This window comes from Caloenas nicobarica, chromosome 1 (genome assembly GCF_036013445.1).
Source record: "Caloenas nicobarica isolate bCalNic1 chromosome 1, bCalNic1.hap1, whole genome shotgun sequence".
Taxonomy (NCBI): Eukaryota; Metazoa; Chordata; class Aves; order Columbiformes; family Columbidae; genus Caloenas; species Caloenas nicobarica.
Window position 1 is genome coordinate 154385085 of NC_088245.1, and position 18136 is coordinate 154403220.

The 18136-nt window shown below is 38.2% G+C and overlaps 2 protein-coding genes across 3 annotated transcripts in view; one reads left to right on the forward strand and one right to left on the reverse strand.

Moving 5' to 3' along the window:
- IRS2 (insulin receptor substrate 2) overlaps positions 1-18136 on the forward strand; it is a 316286-nt gene that overhangs the window by 278091 nt on the left and 20059 nt on the right. The gene's annotated exons all lie outside the window — the stretch shown is intronic.
- MYO16 (myosin XVI) overlaps positions 1-18136 on the reverse strand; it is a 297728-nt gene that overhangs the window by 7414 nt on the left and 272178 nt on the right. For both annotated transcript variants that reach the window (XM_065626752.1, XM_065626751.1), the window contains exons 33-34: positions 16670-16828; positions 8745-8836 (exon numbers count right to left, since the gene is read on the reverse strand). In XM_065626752.1, coding sequence (XP_065482824.1) covers positions 8745-8836; positions 16670-16828 — 251 coding nt within the window. The remainder of the gene's footprint in view (positions 1-8744; positions 8837-16669; positions 16829-18136) is intronic.

An 18136-nucleotide genomic window follows, 5' to 3' on the forward strand; every position in this document is an offset into this window, starting at 1 on the left:
GGCGAAGATGACAGTTGCTCTGTCTGGTGCAAATCTGGAATTGCTCTGCAGGAGGTATGCCAGCTTAAATAGAGTTGAATATGAGACCCATAGCTGATATATATGTTACATTTGCTTTGCTCTAAACAAGAAAATATTTTTTTCTCTTGGTTAAAATCTTGTATTACATCAAAATGATAAGCTACTTTTAGATCAGGTGTTATATAGATGACATATCAAAGGAAGAAATATCTTTGGCAATATTTAAAAATTGGAAGTAATCTTGAGAGTAACCTTGTATTTAAAATAAAACTAAAAAGTGACTATATTTCTGAAAATAATTAGATCACCACAAGAGTCAGGAAGAAATGCTTTCCCTTCTGGAAAGCGTTTTTCAGGTATCTGGATTTTTTGAGGGACAGATTAAATTTTCTTCCAAACATCGGTCATGGGGTGATGCTGGAAGTAGGATATTCTGGTGTCAGAGACCCCGGAGGAACAGGCATCTTTGATTGCCCAGTCCAGCCTTCTGCTATCACACATGGTGTTTGGACACCTCTCAAGCTTCATCCTAAAAAAAATTTAATTCCACTGTTCGCCTCAGTTTGGCTTTCTGAAAGGATTTTGCAGAAAAATTCATAAAAGTAAAGTCCACCAAGGATTACTAGCTACAAAATGAACTCTGTCTCCAGAAGGACCTTCCTCACAGACCACTGGAAACCAAGAGATCACACCAGCAGAAGAGGCACTTCACACCTCTCTGTTTTCCTTAAGCGGCAACTTCTCCTCGTTTTTGTCAGAAAGAGACTCCTGGGCTACACACACTTTTGGTGTGTTCCAGACAGAAGATTTCATATTCTTCATCTGACTGCAATTCTATTTTATATTTTTCATCTGACTGAAATTCTATTTCTGGTGTAAGTTGTCTGATCTTCTTTCATGCCTTTTTTTTTTGTTTGTTTGTTGTTTCTGTTTTGTTTTGTTTTGTTTTGCAGGGTGGGGTGTGGTGGTGGATGGTGATGTGGTTTTCTTTTTTTTTTTCTCAGGAATACATTTTAGTTGTAAAAGCAGGACTTCATCTTCTGTACTTTTCTGCCTTTCCATCAATGAAGTTGCAACATGCCTGGGACCACAATATTCTCAATTAATTAGGTTTATCATCTTCCATACAGCTTGGAGGTATTTCAGCAATTGAAGATATTATATATTTGCAAAGTAATATCAGTACACAAATCCTGAGTACAGATATAATGTGTAATCTGGCAGAAACTATTAGAAAAAGGTGGGCAATGTTCAATAATATATCACAGTACACATCAGGCACTATGATTACCTGAGCTGGGAATAGAGTTGTACAAGCCTGTACATTCAAAACAATGGTGTATTTCATTTACTTATTTGGATTTTTGGGGTTTCAATTATTTATTTTTTATTATTTGTTTTGGCTGAGGTTCTTTCAACTCTAGATTTCTGATATCAACAACTAAATGACACCTTCCAAGAGTGACTAAAACATCAACAAATATTGAATTATACTTTTTTTTTTTTTCCTCTAAGGTAATATTTCTCTTTCCAGACAAACTGACTACACAATGCTCTTTAAAACCTTCAGAGCATTCTCCTAATTTACTTCTGATGCCTGAGAAAAAGATGATGCTCAGGACAGCAACTGTGCCTTTCTCAAGATGAGTTCTGAAGACAAATCATTTATTGTAGAGGTCGTCAGAACAGCTGACCTAACAATGCTGATACCATTTTGTACATAATGTAACAAAAACTATCTGAAAAAATGAATCATGTTGCTACTTAATTGATCACTGCTGCTTTGTGGTATTAATGGAGATATTTCACTTGATCAGTTACAGATGAGGTTTTGCCACAATGCTTTCGAAGCAATCGTCAACTTGTACTTGTTAATGTTGTGTATCATCCTTTCTTCTACAAAAACACTACACTTATGGACAAAGAACACTAGAGGCAAACACCACTTAATTTATGGCCTGTTAGCAATCTGAATCTCTGCTGATCGACATGTTTGTGGCAGTGTGTGACGGCAAGAGAACGAAGGGCAGAGAGACTGATTTATTCTCTCTCCCACCAGGCACTTATGACTAAGTCAGAAGTGAAGTCACTCTCCACAGATGCTGTCCATGGGGTAGGGGACCACATTCCCATCAAACTCAGATTGGAAGCAGCCTTTTCGGGTGACCCGCTGGCCACTGGGGCAGCCCAAGGGGAATAAATATGTATTTCAGCCAAGCACCTGAGCTTATGGAGGGGAAAGGGATGCTCGGAAGGTTTTGTTCCCTTCTCCTCAACAGTCACAGCCTTCTACCACGGGAAAATGCAGTGAGGATGAAGCAGTAGAGACACAAAAGGGGCCTCATGTATAGGAAGTTCTTTGGGGCATCTGTGGGTTCAAAGAGGAGAATCTGTGCTTCCCCTTTTGACGGTCACAGAAGTCAGACCTAGGACACGCTTGCTGATCAGAGGGGCATCAAACCTCCAAAAACCCTTGGTACAGAACCACAAGATATTGTACCTACTGATGAATTTATACTACGCATTACCTCATACCATTTAATCTGTAAGGTACATGTTTTTGACTGTAAGTCTTCTAAAAATAAAGCTGCACTGTTATAAGACCTGATTTTTATTTGTATGTGACATTACAAAGGGAATTCTTTGACATTACTGTCAAAACAATAAACAAAACACAGTTCAGGGGGATATACCGATTCAGATCAATGCTAAATATATGTCATTCTGTGTCATCTCTTGGATATTATGTGTTTACAAAGGTGTTAGTGGTTTGGGTTTTTGTTGTGGTTTTTTTTGTATGTTTGTTTGGGGTTTTTTGTGTTTGTGTTTGTTTGTTTGTTTTGTTTTGTTTTGTTTTTATTACACCAGACTTGTTTGATTGCCACATTTTGCTTCAAAGATGATCAAAGATTACTTCCAGCTAATAGGCAAACAGGACAGACTTTAATAACAAATATTAGAGCCCAGTTTTTAGAACTGTGACAAGAGGTGGGGGTTAGCAACACATTCCATTTTTGACTACCCATTTTTTTATACTTTTGTATAGTCAACAAAAAAGTGATTTGCAACAAATATTAAATCAAGTAGGAACAAAGACGGCCCTTGAAACTATAACAAACACGCAGCTTTTTCAGAGGGAAGAGACTGCTGAAAGCAATGAGATTTCATGAAATAAGAGCTATGGCTTAAGCTATAATGAAACAATAAATACATTCTTCACGAATATGAAAAGACATTTCCAATTTTTCATTGTCAAATGTTGGCTCCTATATTACCGCAATCTGCCAACCTGCACTATGGGGTTTAAACAAAATAGAAGAGATAAGACTACAGATTTTTTAATATAACAATATGTGAAAAAATAACCGTCATTTTTTAATGTTACCTCTTTGAGCATGTGACAGAAAAAAATGTTTCAGAAGAGGGTAACCAAAACCTTATGCCAGGGTGTACTTTATGTCTGATATTAGTTAACCTACTAGGATGGCAAGCTGCTTGCTTATTTGTGTCTTGTTCTGGGAGTATCTTCATAGGATGCTGAATGCATTTGAAAACATCTGATTTCAAATAAGTCAACATTCAGTCATTAGAAAACTAAACTGCACAAGGAGGCTTTGCACCTTTTAAGGGGAGATTTTCTGCCTTTCTCCTTGGATGGCTGAATCTTCAGGAGACTATGGTTGCAAACCAGCTTGCATAGATTATTACAATTAGTTTATTTTATGGAACATGAAAGATCACATTGATATGTATATGAAGATGAGTATCATATCTGGAACCTCACATAGGCTTTCTACTTTTTTACTCCTTAGTCCCTCTCTCTTTTTACTCCATCAGCCTGTGGTTCGTCCTTGGCTCTTTCCCTCCTTTTATTCTTGTCTTCCTTTTAGTTGTTTTTCTCATTTCTCTGGATTTTTAAATTTTCTCTGACTTTTCCTTCTTTCCTCTTTCTAAATCCCCTATTCCATTATATTATTTACGTTCTCCCTCAATCGTTTTATTCTTCTTCCAACCTTACTTCTCTGAATCACCCTCTCTCTGGTGCCTGTTTTCCTCCCCACTCCCACCCCCCGCCACACGCTTATTATCACTCTAGTCTTTAAGCTGCCCCTCACTTCCCATCTGTTCATTATCTCCAGGTTGTCCACCTCATCCCGTTACAGACAGACCATGTCGCTTCTTGCTGCCCACGTAAGAAACAAGGAGTCTTTTAGCTGGCCTGCTCTTCTTCACTATATCTTTCTCTCACCACATCCCACTTTGTAGCGAATGTTAATAACAACTTTAAAATATTTTTACCAAAAATAATAAAAAAACATAGTCCTGGATCTGTGAAAAAGAAGATGAAATGGGTCCTTCGCTTTTGTGTGAGGTGCCAAACATACAGTTTTGCTTTTGTTGATGCTATTTCATCTAGCTGCTGTTGCTGACATTCCAAAGAACTTATGTATTTCAACAGTCTTTATGCTCTGTCTTTTAAACATATCCACACATAGGAGCTATTGAGAACAGAGGAAGCAATAAATACAGTTTGGAGGAAGGAGCCCATTGGACTGGCTAAGGAACTGAGAAATGCTTCATGTAAAAGAAAAGGAGCACAGAGGTAATATTTTACAGACCTGCTTTATTTTAGGGGGTAGTTGGCGTTTAGACTCTGCTAAACAATTTCAACATTTGTGGGGTCTCCAATATGCTTTGGGATCACTTCCTGGAGCGTGACTAAACAGAAACAACTCTTAGTCATAACAAAATTTTCTATCTAAGCAAGATTATGGCACAAATGGCCAGAAGATATATCTCTTCCATTTTGGTAGTTTCTTTGCCTCTGGAAGGAAATTATGGGATAAGAATTCAAGACTATAGATCGAGGCACATTTGAAAGTCTCAAATTGTTTAAACAAATCACTGAAGCAATTTGCAACAATAAGCATTTCAGTAATGTTAAATCAGTAATTTTAAATCAAGTTTGGAAAAGGAAGTTTCCTAGTTTTCAGCTGTTCAGGGAGCAAGAGGTGCAGCGCAGCTATCAAAAGGCTTTCTGCAGAAGCTCAGGTAGATGCAGTTCTTGCAGCTGATGTATTTGGGCTTAGTTGCTAAGAGCAAAGTAGGTTTTCTCATCAGGACAGATCTGGATATTGTTTCTTGCAGAACCATTTTGCTATAGGTTACATTTTGAAGATTTCCTTGACTATAATTTTTTGTTTTTCAAGGAAAGCATAAAATACAGGGAAGATGGCATCCTAGGTTGGTAAAAAGAATACGTGTGGCTCTTTGCTAACAAATAATTTCTGAAAGATCTACTATCCCAATAAACTACAGAACCTGAAAGTTCTGGCTAACTCGTTTTGACAGTTTCGATGCCCAAATCCGTCATTCAGTATCCATCTTCATTGAGGATGAAGATAATGCTACCGTGTTGCATCAGATGTTGTATTCTTTATGTTTTTATGTGGCACTTGCAACCTATAATCACTTGGAAATCAGTAACTGTACAGCCACAGAACAATAAGAAGGAAAAGGTATTAGTTTTTTAAAAAGCCCTATACTCTGTTATTCTTTTTAAATGCAAGACTCATTTCTTTTGATGTAAGCTCTTTCATTTTTGATAAGATAAAAAGTATTTTTTTTAACACTCTTCCCCTCTTTCTAGCAGAAGAAAGCATAATTTTATTTTACAACTTTCAAAGGAGAAATACTTTATTGGTATTTCTACAAAATTTTTAAATTTTTGTCATTCTCCATTTTGATAAAAATCAGCCTTAAGGCAATCATTGCCCTAGAAAAGTGGCATTTGTGCCAATAGTGAACATTTGGTTTGTTTTGTTTCACTTTAGAGATGATCAGTTAAGTTGCTGAATTCACATCTGCATGATATTGTATACTTTGGTAATTGCTTCCAAAAGTGTTGGCTAAAAGACTGATCCTTATGATGCATGTCGACAGATACCAAGCCGAAGAATTTGCTCTCTGAAGTGTGTAGGTTTGCCATGTGCAGGAAGTATCAAGCAGTGATGCAGGTAATTATCACCTGATGTGACAACATGATGGTACCATAAGCCACAATGCCTCAGCTTTAGTTGGATGTGTAAGAGCCTTGAGATCCTGTGACAAAAATGAAATTAACTCCTGTCACTTCAGTAAGGAACTAGCAGGGAGATATTAAGAAACCCATAAATATTAGAAGTCCCTGAAAGCTAATGAACCAGTTTCCTTTAGCTGAAATGACAGGGTGTCTGCCAAGAAATCCAAGGACCCAGTCTATGTTTCTCTCTCTAAAGCAATTAGTCAATCAGTACCTTCATAGATCTGTGAAACAATCTGTCCTATTTCATATGTCTGTGCAAGAATTACTTTAAAGTGATAAGGTTACTGCAGTGAAGCCTGGCAAAGGCTTTTACAATACAGTCGTACGCTGTTAGAGTCACCAGCAGCATACTAAGAAATGTCAGCTGTAATTAAAACCAATCATTTTCAAATATATGCCATACTTTAGAAATGGTGAGGAATGATTTTTACAGTAAGAATTCTAGTCCTGTGAGCAAAGACATTTTAATTTTTTTTTTCTTTTTTTTGTGGGAGGAAGATTTTTTCTTTTGGCAAAAGCACTTTGGAACATGTTTATTCATTAAGGCAATTGTATCAAAAGTCACAGAACTGCAGGTTCCTTCTCTAAACTTGTCACAGTTCTTATTGAGCTTGCCTTTAAGGATTGTCCCTAAATGTAATTCGGAGTACATGGCACAGAATCTATTTTAAAGATTTGTGAAACACTCTGACAAAACATCTCTTTACTGAAGAGTGATATTTCAAAGTACTGAATTGAAATTGTGTTCAGCTTTTGGCAAGCAGTTTTGGAAAAATCAAAAATAGATGTTTGTAAATGGTTAAAGACTTGCTTCTAAAATAAAGTATTCAAATGTTGCAGACTTATTTCACAGAAGCGTACAGTTTCCATTTTGCAAAGATAAGAAGAAGATACTGGCTCCCCTATAACCAGTTCATTTAACTCTCCATGTACTGCACTGATACCGTAATTTACATATGATCCTCCTTGATCTCAGAGCAGCAGAGCAATAGAGGTGTAAGGTGCTCTACGGTGAAAGTGTCTCACTGTGTGAGGTTTATAACTGGAGCAGTGCCTGGACTTGGATTTTTCGTTCATTAGAAAGGTCTGTTTGGCCACTCTCACGCCGAGTAAGTATTTGGTTGACCATTAAAAAATGTAACAGAGACAACTGAAAACGTTGCCTCTAGTCATCTTTATAATCCCATATCCTCATCCAATATACTGATCTGGAGATAGCAGACCTATAAGTACTTTTGAAAAATGTGGCCAAAGTATATTTTGAGAGTTTGAGAGGTACGGTGATGGTAAAGATTTGCTACTGTGTGCAAGATGGCTATGTGGCTACATCCGCCAGGGCAGCTCTGGCTGGCCTCATTTATCTGAAGAGATCAGCCTAGTGCTGGGTGCTGTCTTGGCACAATTTTTCAACTCAGATTAGGTGCTGTAGTTATCCCTGTGCTTTGGACAGTAGGGCAGAAAAACAAAAAGTGAAGACTTTTGTACTAGTTTGCTTACGTATTTACTCAGTTAAAAGCTATTGTGTTTCAAAGTTACATTAAGACTGAATATGAAGTTGCAGGTTGAATCCCACTCCTGTTGGAGTCAATGCTCAAACATTCATTCTCTTGGTTAGGGCCAGTATTTTGTTGCGATGAAGTGTCAGCTGTTCACCACAGACAAGTAGCTTTTCAATGTGATAAAGCACTTCCTTTATCTTCTGGTAAAATTGTTTGAAAACTGTACCATTGGTTAATGAGAGGTTTCTGTTGAGGAAATTCCTCTCAGCTCCAATATTTTTTCTCTGTGGACAATATCTGGCTTTACTGTAAAATACTTACAATCTTCTCAAATGAAAAAATGACTCGGGACAGCCCTTTTAGAAAAGTGGACCGAAGACATAAAGGCAACAGGACAATACATTAATGCCATTCAAGTGAAACAGAATAAAATAGCTTGAATGCCTTCATGCCTGAATTGGTTATTTAGAAAGGAAGAAAAGAATGAAGAAAACATATTATGAGAAAGTTTATTCTTTTTTGTTCACTTAATGCACATGAAAGTTAATTCTGTGTTGTTATTTCAAAGTGACATTGACTAAACAGAAATTTTAAACGAACCAAAGTGCAAGCTTTGCACTACCTCAGTACCTACTGCTGTTTTAATTGATAGACATTATTTTGATTTTAATCTTTACTTATTTATACTTGTATAAAAAAAATTGAAGATTGCTTTTAAAGTATTCCCTCTTTTTGTATAGAAAAGGAAGTTAGAATTATGCATTTGTTCCTACGAGGTTCATTATCATGCAACTCTTTCTGTATGAATGAATATCTTGAGAGAGACATCATCTTGCATCTTGGTCCTCTGAGGGTGAAGAGACATATTTCCTGCCTGAAAATAGCATCCTCACAACCAGCAACAGTAAGTTCCTTAAACTTCGAACTCTAGTATGAGAACCTTTCAGGATGATTATACTCCCAGGAAAAAAAAAAAAAAAAAAGAGTAAATTCCTTATTGTACTTAGCTCAATACAAACCTATAAAAGAAGTCTACATTTTTTAATGCCAACACACAAATTTGAATCAAGGCAGTTTTCAACATGCATGGTTTTTTTTCTCTTTTACTGGTTCTAGTAGGCTATCAGTAAATTATTTACCTGAGTAGTGTGACTCTCTCTATGTCTTTGAATCGATGAGCCTGCTGTAGTGCTGGCCGACAGTCTTGAATATTCATTTTCCTCTGATAAACCTAAAGCAAAACAATACTCATTTATAATCTGACATTTATGCATTGGCTGATTTCAGCATAAGATTCAGAAGACCTTATTTTACTAAAAAAGGACAAAAAAATCACACATTTGCCTGGATATTTACTATTTCCATGCCTACTGAAACTAGAATAATTCTTGTTTACCAAGTATGAATAGCATCACAGGTATGCATGCTGGTTTACGGAAGGAGCAACTGTACTGAAAGAGCCTACAAATATCACATTTCCTATACACTGGCCAGGGATTCCTCCTGCAATGCAGAAATCCCTGGCTCCTTTTCACCGCAGAAGCAATGCAAAGGGAATGGAAAACAGGCCTGCGGTCTGCTATCAAATTAACATCTCTAGGTCACATGAGAAGTCAATAAGTAGGTCCGGGACTTCATCTCCTCAGTGCAGAGGCTTTTTGTGATTCTTGTACTTATTGTGCAGTCCCATGTGGGAATCAGCTCCTCAAAGCTTAGCTGTATAAAAAACAGTTATCCAGTGTAAAAGAGCCAGGTGGTTTCCCTCTGTAGCCAAGAGAAACCAACACCTCTGCTGCCATGATCCTAGAGCGAGGCCCACTGCCGGCCATCCCCATCGCTTCTGCCAGAGAGGGAAGACCATTCGCATCCCGCTACAGAGGATCTGAAAGGCGGGATGAGGGGAAGTGAAGGCAGGAGCAGACACACAGTGAGTCCATGATAGGTGTTATTAAGCCCCTCACAAACTACAATCACAGACACCATGGTAGATCTGGTATCCAGCAATTTTGGTATTGCTTCTTATAGCGTATATTCCAATTTTTCATTAATCATTATCGTAGAATCATTGTCATAGAATAGTTTGGGTTGGAAGGGACCTTCAAAGCTCATCTAGTCCAACCCCCCTGCAATGAGCAGGGACATCTGCAACTAGATCAGGTTGCTCAGAGCCCCGTCCAGCCTGGCCTGGAATGTCTCCAGGGATGGGGCATCTACCACCTCTCTGGGCAACCTGGGCCAGTGTTTCACCACATGCTACTATGGCATATATAAACAGCTTATCACTATTCCTTCTTTAGTCAACCTAACAGAGCTAGTCATCATGAGAAGAGGATTCATCCTGGTAAGAGAAATATAAGTTGAATTGTTCTCAGTAGATCACTTGAGAAACGGATAACATCTAAAGTATTTGATTAGATGAGGCATTTGGATTTTGTGTGGCTAAAGGTGTGGTAAAGTGATTCTGGGCCTACATAAGAAAAAATGAGGACAGCCCCACTCTTTGCATATTATACATAACATATACAGAATCATAATGGAAACAATGCAAAGTTCAAATGCAATGAATCATAAACTGCTTATGGGATTATGTACTGCACTAGACATAGTTCTATTTCATGTTTATGTTCAGTTTCTTGTTCAACCATGAAACTGGCATAGAAACACACTATGAAACATGATTGTCTTCCAACCCGCTATTTTCAGTATTAAAAATGTTTGTTCTTTCTTCCTTCCTCTCCCTTCCTTCCTTCCTTCCTTTCTTCCTTCCTTCCTTCCTTCCTTCTTTCCTTCCTTCCTTCTCTTTCCTTCTCTTTCCTTCTCTTTCCTTCTCTTTCCTACTCTTTCCTTCTCTTTTCTTTCCTTTCTTTTTTATTTATTTTAATTTGATCAGTGAGCACTAGCTCCTATATGGTTACTGATATATGATTTAACTCATGAAAATATAAATTGCATGAATAATCTCAAAAATTAACCTGCTTTGCAAGAGAAATAAACCAAGAATTTTTAAGAGAAGCAATGATCCTTATTCCTTTTTGGTGTCTCTACCCTGCTCCTGTTTTCCCACTTATAATGGTGCATTACTGTGTAAGCAGGGACAGCTGTTTTTCTTTGATTTGTTCTTCTGAATGAAGCTTGTGTAAAGTCCTGATAAATATGGATTTTTTTTCTACAGATTCAATTCATCTGGACTTCATCTGGACACATGGAGACAGTGAAGAAGATGGAACCTCTGTTTGCAGCTCAGGGGCCAGGTCAAATCTTGTGATGACTCAGCATTTCAGTCCTTTCCTGCCTGGTCCAGAGTGGGAATCTGACCCTTTTCTCTCACTGATTTGAACTATGTGTTGTTTCGAGGGGGAATTATCACTTTTCGAAGGTGCTCCATGACATATTAGGTATGTACTGGGGCAAGGTCTGAAACTCAAGGTCTCAGGTGTACTAGGCTTGTGAAATATATGTAAGTTACCACTATTCCTTTCTTACCTATATTAAATTCCCTGTCCTCCAACTTAAAATTTTTCCTCACCAAAACCACGTATTTTTGGTCAAATGAAATGCATAAAATAAATATTGCTCCAAAAATCATGGTTTTGTCAACACAAAACAAATCCTTTTTTTTTCTTTCCAAATCATTTTCTGAACTAATAATTTATTCATATGGATTCATTTTGGACACATCCCAAGTAAAGAAATGAAAATTCATCCACGTTTTCATACAAAATGTCTTTTTAAATTAGGTATTATTCATGTAATTCAAATAACAGCTATAATGTAAAATATTTGCATGATTCTAGACCATGATAAATGAATGAAAATACTTTCCTAGACCAGAAGCATGTTTTGAAAAAGATATTGCTTTTGCACTATATTCATACACTTCAGGATCTACCACCCATGACAGCCTTGGGCTAAGAATAAGGTTATAAATGATTTTCGGTTTATTTCTATGAAAAGCACTTCGATAAGAGGTCTTATCACATAAGTAAAGTTTCCATGTACAGCCACGGCACGTCATCACAGACATAGCAAGCAAAGGCTTGGTAGAGTTTGGAAAGATAAATGGAGTAAGTGATTACATTCTGAGAGTTTTCCTTTACGTACACCTCAGTAAATATTAGGATATCACACCTGTGCATGGAATAAAGCCTTGCTTAACTCAGCACAAGGTTGGAAGCATCAGCTTAGCAGAGGCAGAGGCAGAACTACAAGAACGAAAATTAATCGGGGGTTCAGGCTGGAGTACAAATTACACCATCTGGACTGGGCTTTCTTTCAAGTTACCAAAAGTAATTCTAATTAGGCATTTTTTTGGCAAAATTATCCTTGATAATATTATTACTGCAATCATATGTGGTGGTGATAATGATAGGAAGGACTATGATTCATTCAATAATCTCTAACTGGAGAAGTTAAATGAAAGAAATGCATTCTTTTTTTTTTCCACATAATCAAGGATACGGCCTTATCTCAAGCAATACATGTATTCAAACTAGAAACCCAATCCTCTACTGTAATGAATTGTCTATATTCCTTCAGAGGAAGATCCCACACTCAGTCCCAAATCTTCTTCCTATACTTCCTATTTTGCATTTCTGACCTCTTCTCAGATACTCCTCTTAGGATCCTTTAGATAAATAACTTGCATCTCAAAAACTGAGCTCTAGATCACTGGACATCTAGAGGTGGTTTCAGAGACTCTCCAGTCTCGTAGGGTCTGCTACACCCAAACTGGAGACCCTGCGCCTCCCTGTGGCTTCCCACATCCATATTTGCACAGCAACAGCAACACCACAGAGTATGTGGGTCTTCGCAACTGTGGTCACACATAGTTCCCCAAACCTTCTACCTTCCACCCCGATTCTGTATTCACACATAGGCTGGATCTACTGGTCAGCTCCAGTTGATACATTGGCTGCTTTAGTGTGAAAAAGGCATCACCAGGAAAAGCAAAACGCAAGGCTCTGTGCTGAACAGCGTGTAGTCCTTACCATGGTGACATGTCCCCTTTCCATCAAGTTATCTGCTGTGACACCTCTCCCATTCTGTGACTTGTTGCCTGATGTGCTTAGATCTGGTGGTAAGTTCCAAGAGACTGTATAGAAGACTGCAGCCCACAGGTGACCTGCTTAGACAGAATGGGCTGCCTTCTCCACAGCTAAAGTTAGACAAGATTAATCCCCCTTACCTGAATAATGCATGGGGCTTTTGGTGAAGCAGACAGGTTCTTGACAGCTACTCTTATGCTGATCTGCATAAACTATACAGTGAGTCCATATACATGGATGGCCACAAACAAGCTGTGGACCTTAGTTATAACTGAAGAGAGAGGAACCAGAGAAGAACCCAGAGAGGTTCTTTGAGGGACAGCAGCTGGAAAACAGCTGGATGCACAGTGCAGTGCAATGTGTGTGCTGGTATGACCATTAAGCACAATGCAGCACAATGCTCCCTCAGTCCAAGAGGGCTGTCTCATCTTTACAATATCTACTCTAATTTTCACTCGGGTTACGCAGAGTATGTCTACAACACACTCCATGGGGGGTAAGGAACTGTCAGATTTCTGGGGAATTTCTCCCTTTCACTAACCAAAGGTCAGGTCACCCCAATCACTTATTATAGTTGTTATATTTAAACATTTCACTTAATGATTAAACATTCCTCTATATCCTATTAGGTACTAGCTGGAAATAACAAATTTCAGTAAACTTTTACCTGCCGTGTTTGAGTGTCTCCCAGCAGAGGATTCGCTGTTTTGAGTGATTTAGGATTACAACTTTCAGCATTGTAATGTGAAAGGTTATTATAAGCTTTCTGATTACTCTCTGTGTTTGGACAAGAAAGAGCAAAAAAGCTCTTTCTTTCAGATTAAGAACTCTGGTAAGTGTGGAAGATTTGTAGCAGAGAAGTTACAGTTTGACAGCACAGAGCTGTAGAAAGCTATTACTCTTGATATTAAAGATAAACTAAAGAAGAAGAGGATTACATTATATAAAATGAAGGAGCAACTTCTATTAAAATTCTCAACTAGCAGCGGTGCCAGAAATTAAACTCAGCTTCTGAAAGTAACGCAGCATTAATCTGTCTGGAAGCTGAGCCAGACAGCTTTTTAGCTGATTAGTGATGGTTTTCTAAAGAACTCATTAGGTTATAAGTAAGACTAACATCTTCATCAAAATGATTATTCTTATGACCATAGTGACTTTAAGTCTCATGACGCTTCAGAGGAGTGGTGCTGACACCTCATTCACGACAGTAAAAGACAAGTCTTATTTAAGATATTGCTTCTGTATTAACTCACATGAGTAACGTATGAATCTAGACTTTAGTTCCACCAGTGGAAAGCAGATTATATAGTTGCACTGTGTAACAGTGGGAAGCAGATTACATTCAAGAGTTCTGTAATCTCATTATCAACTATTCAATAATGCATTGTGGGTTTTATTTTCCACAAAGCTAGAGGAGCTTGGTGTCCAGTAACAAAGAAATGAAAAAGTATTTTACATGGAAACATCTCATGGCACATTCTCAAATACCAGTATTGCTCAGATATATCCAACCAGACATGGATGTCAGAATCATGACGATGTTAAGTTTAAATCCTGGAAGGATTTTTTTCCTAAGCAAATGGGTAAAATTGGTTTTGAATTAATGTAATCAAAGTACACCGAAGTTTTCTATATTGTCAACTCTTTCAACTATTATTAAGCGTTTCTGGAAAACTAGCATTCTGTATCACAAAATCTTTACTCTTATTTTGCTCTGCATCAGGGTAAAACGACAACTTGTATCATCTTCGGGCTACGAAGATGATTAGGGGCCTAGAGCACCTTTCCTGTGAAGAGAAATTGAGAAAGCTGGGTCTGTTCAGCCTGGAGAAGAGAAGGCTGAGAGGGGATCTCATCAATGTTTATAAATATCTCAAGGGTGGATGTCAAGAGAATGGGATCAGACTCCTTTCAGTCGTGTCCAACGATAGGATAAGGGGCAACGGGCACAGACTGAACCACAGGAGGTTCCATCTGAATACGAGGAGGAACTTCTTTACCCTGAGGGTGCCAGAGCACTGGAACAGGCTGCCCAGAGAGGCTGTGGAGTCTCCTTCTCTGGAGACATTCAAAACCCACCTGGACACATTCCTGTGTGATCTGCTCTGGGTGAACCTGCTTTAGCAGGTGGGTTGGACTAGATGGTCTCCAGAGGTCCCTTCCAACCCCAACCATTCTGTGATTCTGTGATCACGTCTACAGCAGTCTGATAGGTGAAACATAGAATTAAGCCTTGAAATACCACAAATAATGCTAATTCTTTACCCAGTGGGATACTGCCAGACCTAAAGGGAGTTTTTTTCTACTCATAGTATACACTGACAATCAAAACCATCCGTTATCAAAGCTACATCAAAATTGGGAACCTTCCACAGAAAGTTTGGGTTTGATGAATCAATGGTTTTTAATGGGAAAAATATCCTGGAAAATTCCATTGCACAACATTGCACCTTTATGATTAAACTTGCCATTCACAAATAGTTTGAAAATAATTAGTTTATGCATAGTAGATGCTGTATATTATCATTACAGACAGCCCTGGCTACAAGTGGTTGCAAATATACTGACAAAAACTTCACACAAACAGTTATAAGCACCCATCTCACCTGTTAGTTGGCCTATTATTCAAGCAATGACTATTTATTTCAGTAACTGAGGTTGTTTACTAACAACTATAATCATCACAAATTATGAACTTAAAGCACCATTTCATTTTTAAGAAGCACAACTCTTATGGTTAAACTCCTAGTTAAGGGCTCTGGGGATAAAATGGTTGATCTTATAAAAAGCTGATCTCCCACAGGTCCCATTAGGACATCAGAATATATGGTTAAAATCCTACACAGAAAGGAATCAAAGACTTGGTCTACTTACAGTTTTTGTGTTAACTTAACAGCCTGACTGTTATATGTACTGAAAATATTCTCCCCTACTGCCCAAATTATTATATTGATATAAATGGGGAGATGGTTGTAATGGTCAAAGATGCCTTTTTCTTCTGTCACAGTGTGTAACAGAGCACACAGGGATGAATGCACCTTTACACTCATATAACTTTTCAGGCTGGATGAGTTTTCTGCTTTGATTATCAGGGAGAGCAAGAAGAATTGTTTTGGCCAAGCACTGCAGAATTTGGAGAATAGGCTTTATTGAAAGAAAGGAAGGATTTGATTTTGAAATGTTTCATTTTGATAATAAATCTTAAATGTTCATTTTAAAACATTGCGTATTAAGCAGCTCTGGCCTTTAAAAAAAAAAAAAGGGAGCATATTTGGAAAAAAAATGCAATATTTCACTTGACCGATTATTTTTTCCCTCAAAATATCAACTGCATTATGCGTAGTTCTACTCTTAACACTAAAGCCTATGCAACTGATCTGCTTACACAAACCATATTTAGATGTAAGTTTTCAGCATGAAGATAACTGTACTTAATACCATGCAAGTATTTAGACATCTGCTTCTCCACATTCCATCAAAACAAATACTTTCTATTTGTTTTGTGTCTATTCATATTTGTGTATTTGCATTGTGTGATTTTATGTAATACAGGTGTTATATCACTAGGATTTATGCTTTGAGGATCTCAAAAGATTTCATTCTTTCTGTCATTGCTTTTGCACCATTTTGATCATCTTGTCGCAATGATTAACAAGTTGACTTTCACTACTAAGCCACCTGTAGCAAAGGGAGATCCCGATTTTATATTTTCTGTCCCATTTGTATTGATTATAGGATCAGAAATCTCCCATCTCAGTCCTCCATGCCTCAGGCTGTTTATAGACTTGGAGCTGAGCTAGTAAGAAGTTCTTCAAAAGAGGCTGTTTTATTTTCTTCACGTTCAGCTTTTACTGGAGGGGGGCTTATCAGCTCACACATACAAAGTTAAGCCAGTTCCAGAAACACAGATATTTCACAACTCAGAAGATTCCAGCTTGACTATATCTTAAAAAGCTAATTCAAGGCAACACTTCAGCAATTTTATGTTAAAAGAGCTTTAGGATTTAAAAACTGCTTACCATTTGATACTGAATTTCCGTTTTCAACAGTCACAGAACTGGACAGTAGGTTAGATGACTGAGTACCATGGTTATTTGCATTTTTATCCTGGGTTTCTGATCCAATATCTGATGTATTTGGATCTTCCTTGCTCCTCAAGTTCAGATTAGTTTCAGCACCTGACACAAACAGAGAAAGAGCTTGTCAGCTTCCTATTAACTAGAGGTTTCCACATAAAAATAGAAAAAAATAACACATAAAAACCAAATTACTTTATAAAATGAATTTAATTAATCGCTAAATTCATGAGTTCAGTGATAACTATGGGAGGTTTAAGTCAGTGACTTTTGCAGGGTTTTTCTTTTTTTTCTTTTTTGCTAGTGTTCCACCTGTAGCCATTTAAAGATTATGGAAGAAAAAGACATTAACAAAATTTCATCTGTACTGTTTCTTTTCATAAAAAAAGTCAGCTGATAAAACTCAACAAATGTTTGTATTTCCTCTGTTTAAGATTCTCTTCTATTTCGCAGGAGTTCATATACTGCTGTTGTCACTGGAATACAGTTCACCGTTGCATTAGGTGATACTAGCAACAACTTGTTTGTGTTTGAGGCTTGTTTGTTCTTTTGTTTGTTCGTTTGTTTGTTTGTTTTTTCTCTTATCTCTTCCCACAAGAAATGAAACGGCTTTTGATATGAAAACATAGGTCACGAGATTCCTCCCAGCAGAGCCTCCCCATGGGCATTATTTACCCCGCCTCAGGGCTCTCCAGCCATCAACTGTCATAAAACTCCAGGTTTTCACATCATAGCTTTTTAGCTAAATTTCTTCAAGACATGAAGAGGAGGCCCGATCCTGCAGGCCTTCCCAAGCTGTGTACAATGCACTGGCACTTCTTCAAAGAGGAGGGCAAAACTCTTCCCTTCTCCCCGCTCTGGCTGATGGCACATCCACGCAAAGCAGAGCAGCTCACAACAAAGTGCCCGGCGTGGCCCTGAGCTCGCCCAGCTTCGTCAGCCCGGAGCACAAGAAATGGGGCTCAGCCACCCGCCAGGCCCAAGCAGAGCTCCCCACTGGAGTTCAGGGGTGGGAGGCAGGATAGGGGCTGGGACACAGGACCATGAACGGATGGGGAATGGTAGGAGGGACCCCCACCTCAATTCTGGCATCCTGGGCTACCCCCACTCCACCCTCGTGTGGAAGGGCTGATGAAGCTGCGTGAAATGCTGTGCTGGCAAGGCTACGCAGTTTTGGATGGATTCTTCTCTCTTTTCCAAGTTTCTCTTCATTTTGTGGTGAACATACTCGTAGATTTTCCTTGCCATAATCAAGTTTGTTTCACAGATGACAAAGCTGAATTCAGTTCTCTCTCCCTTCAACTTCATTTCAGTTTTTCTAACTCCATCCCCTCTGAGAGCTGGCCTTCACTTTGGGGCTGACATATTATGGCAGACCTGGGTGCAAAGGCCCTCATTTAGCCCTCTAAA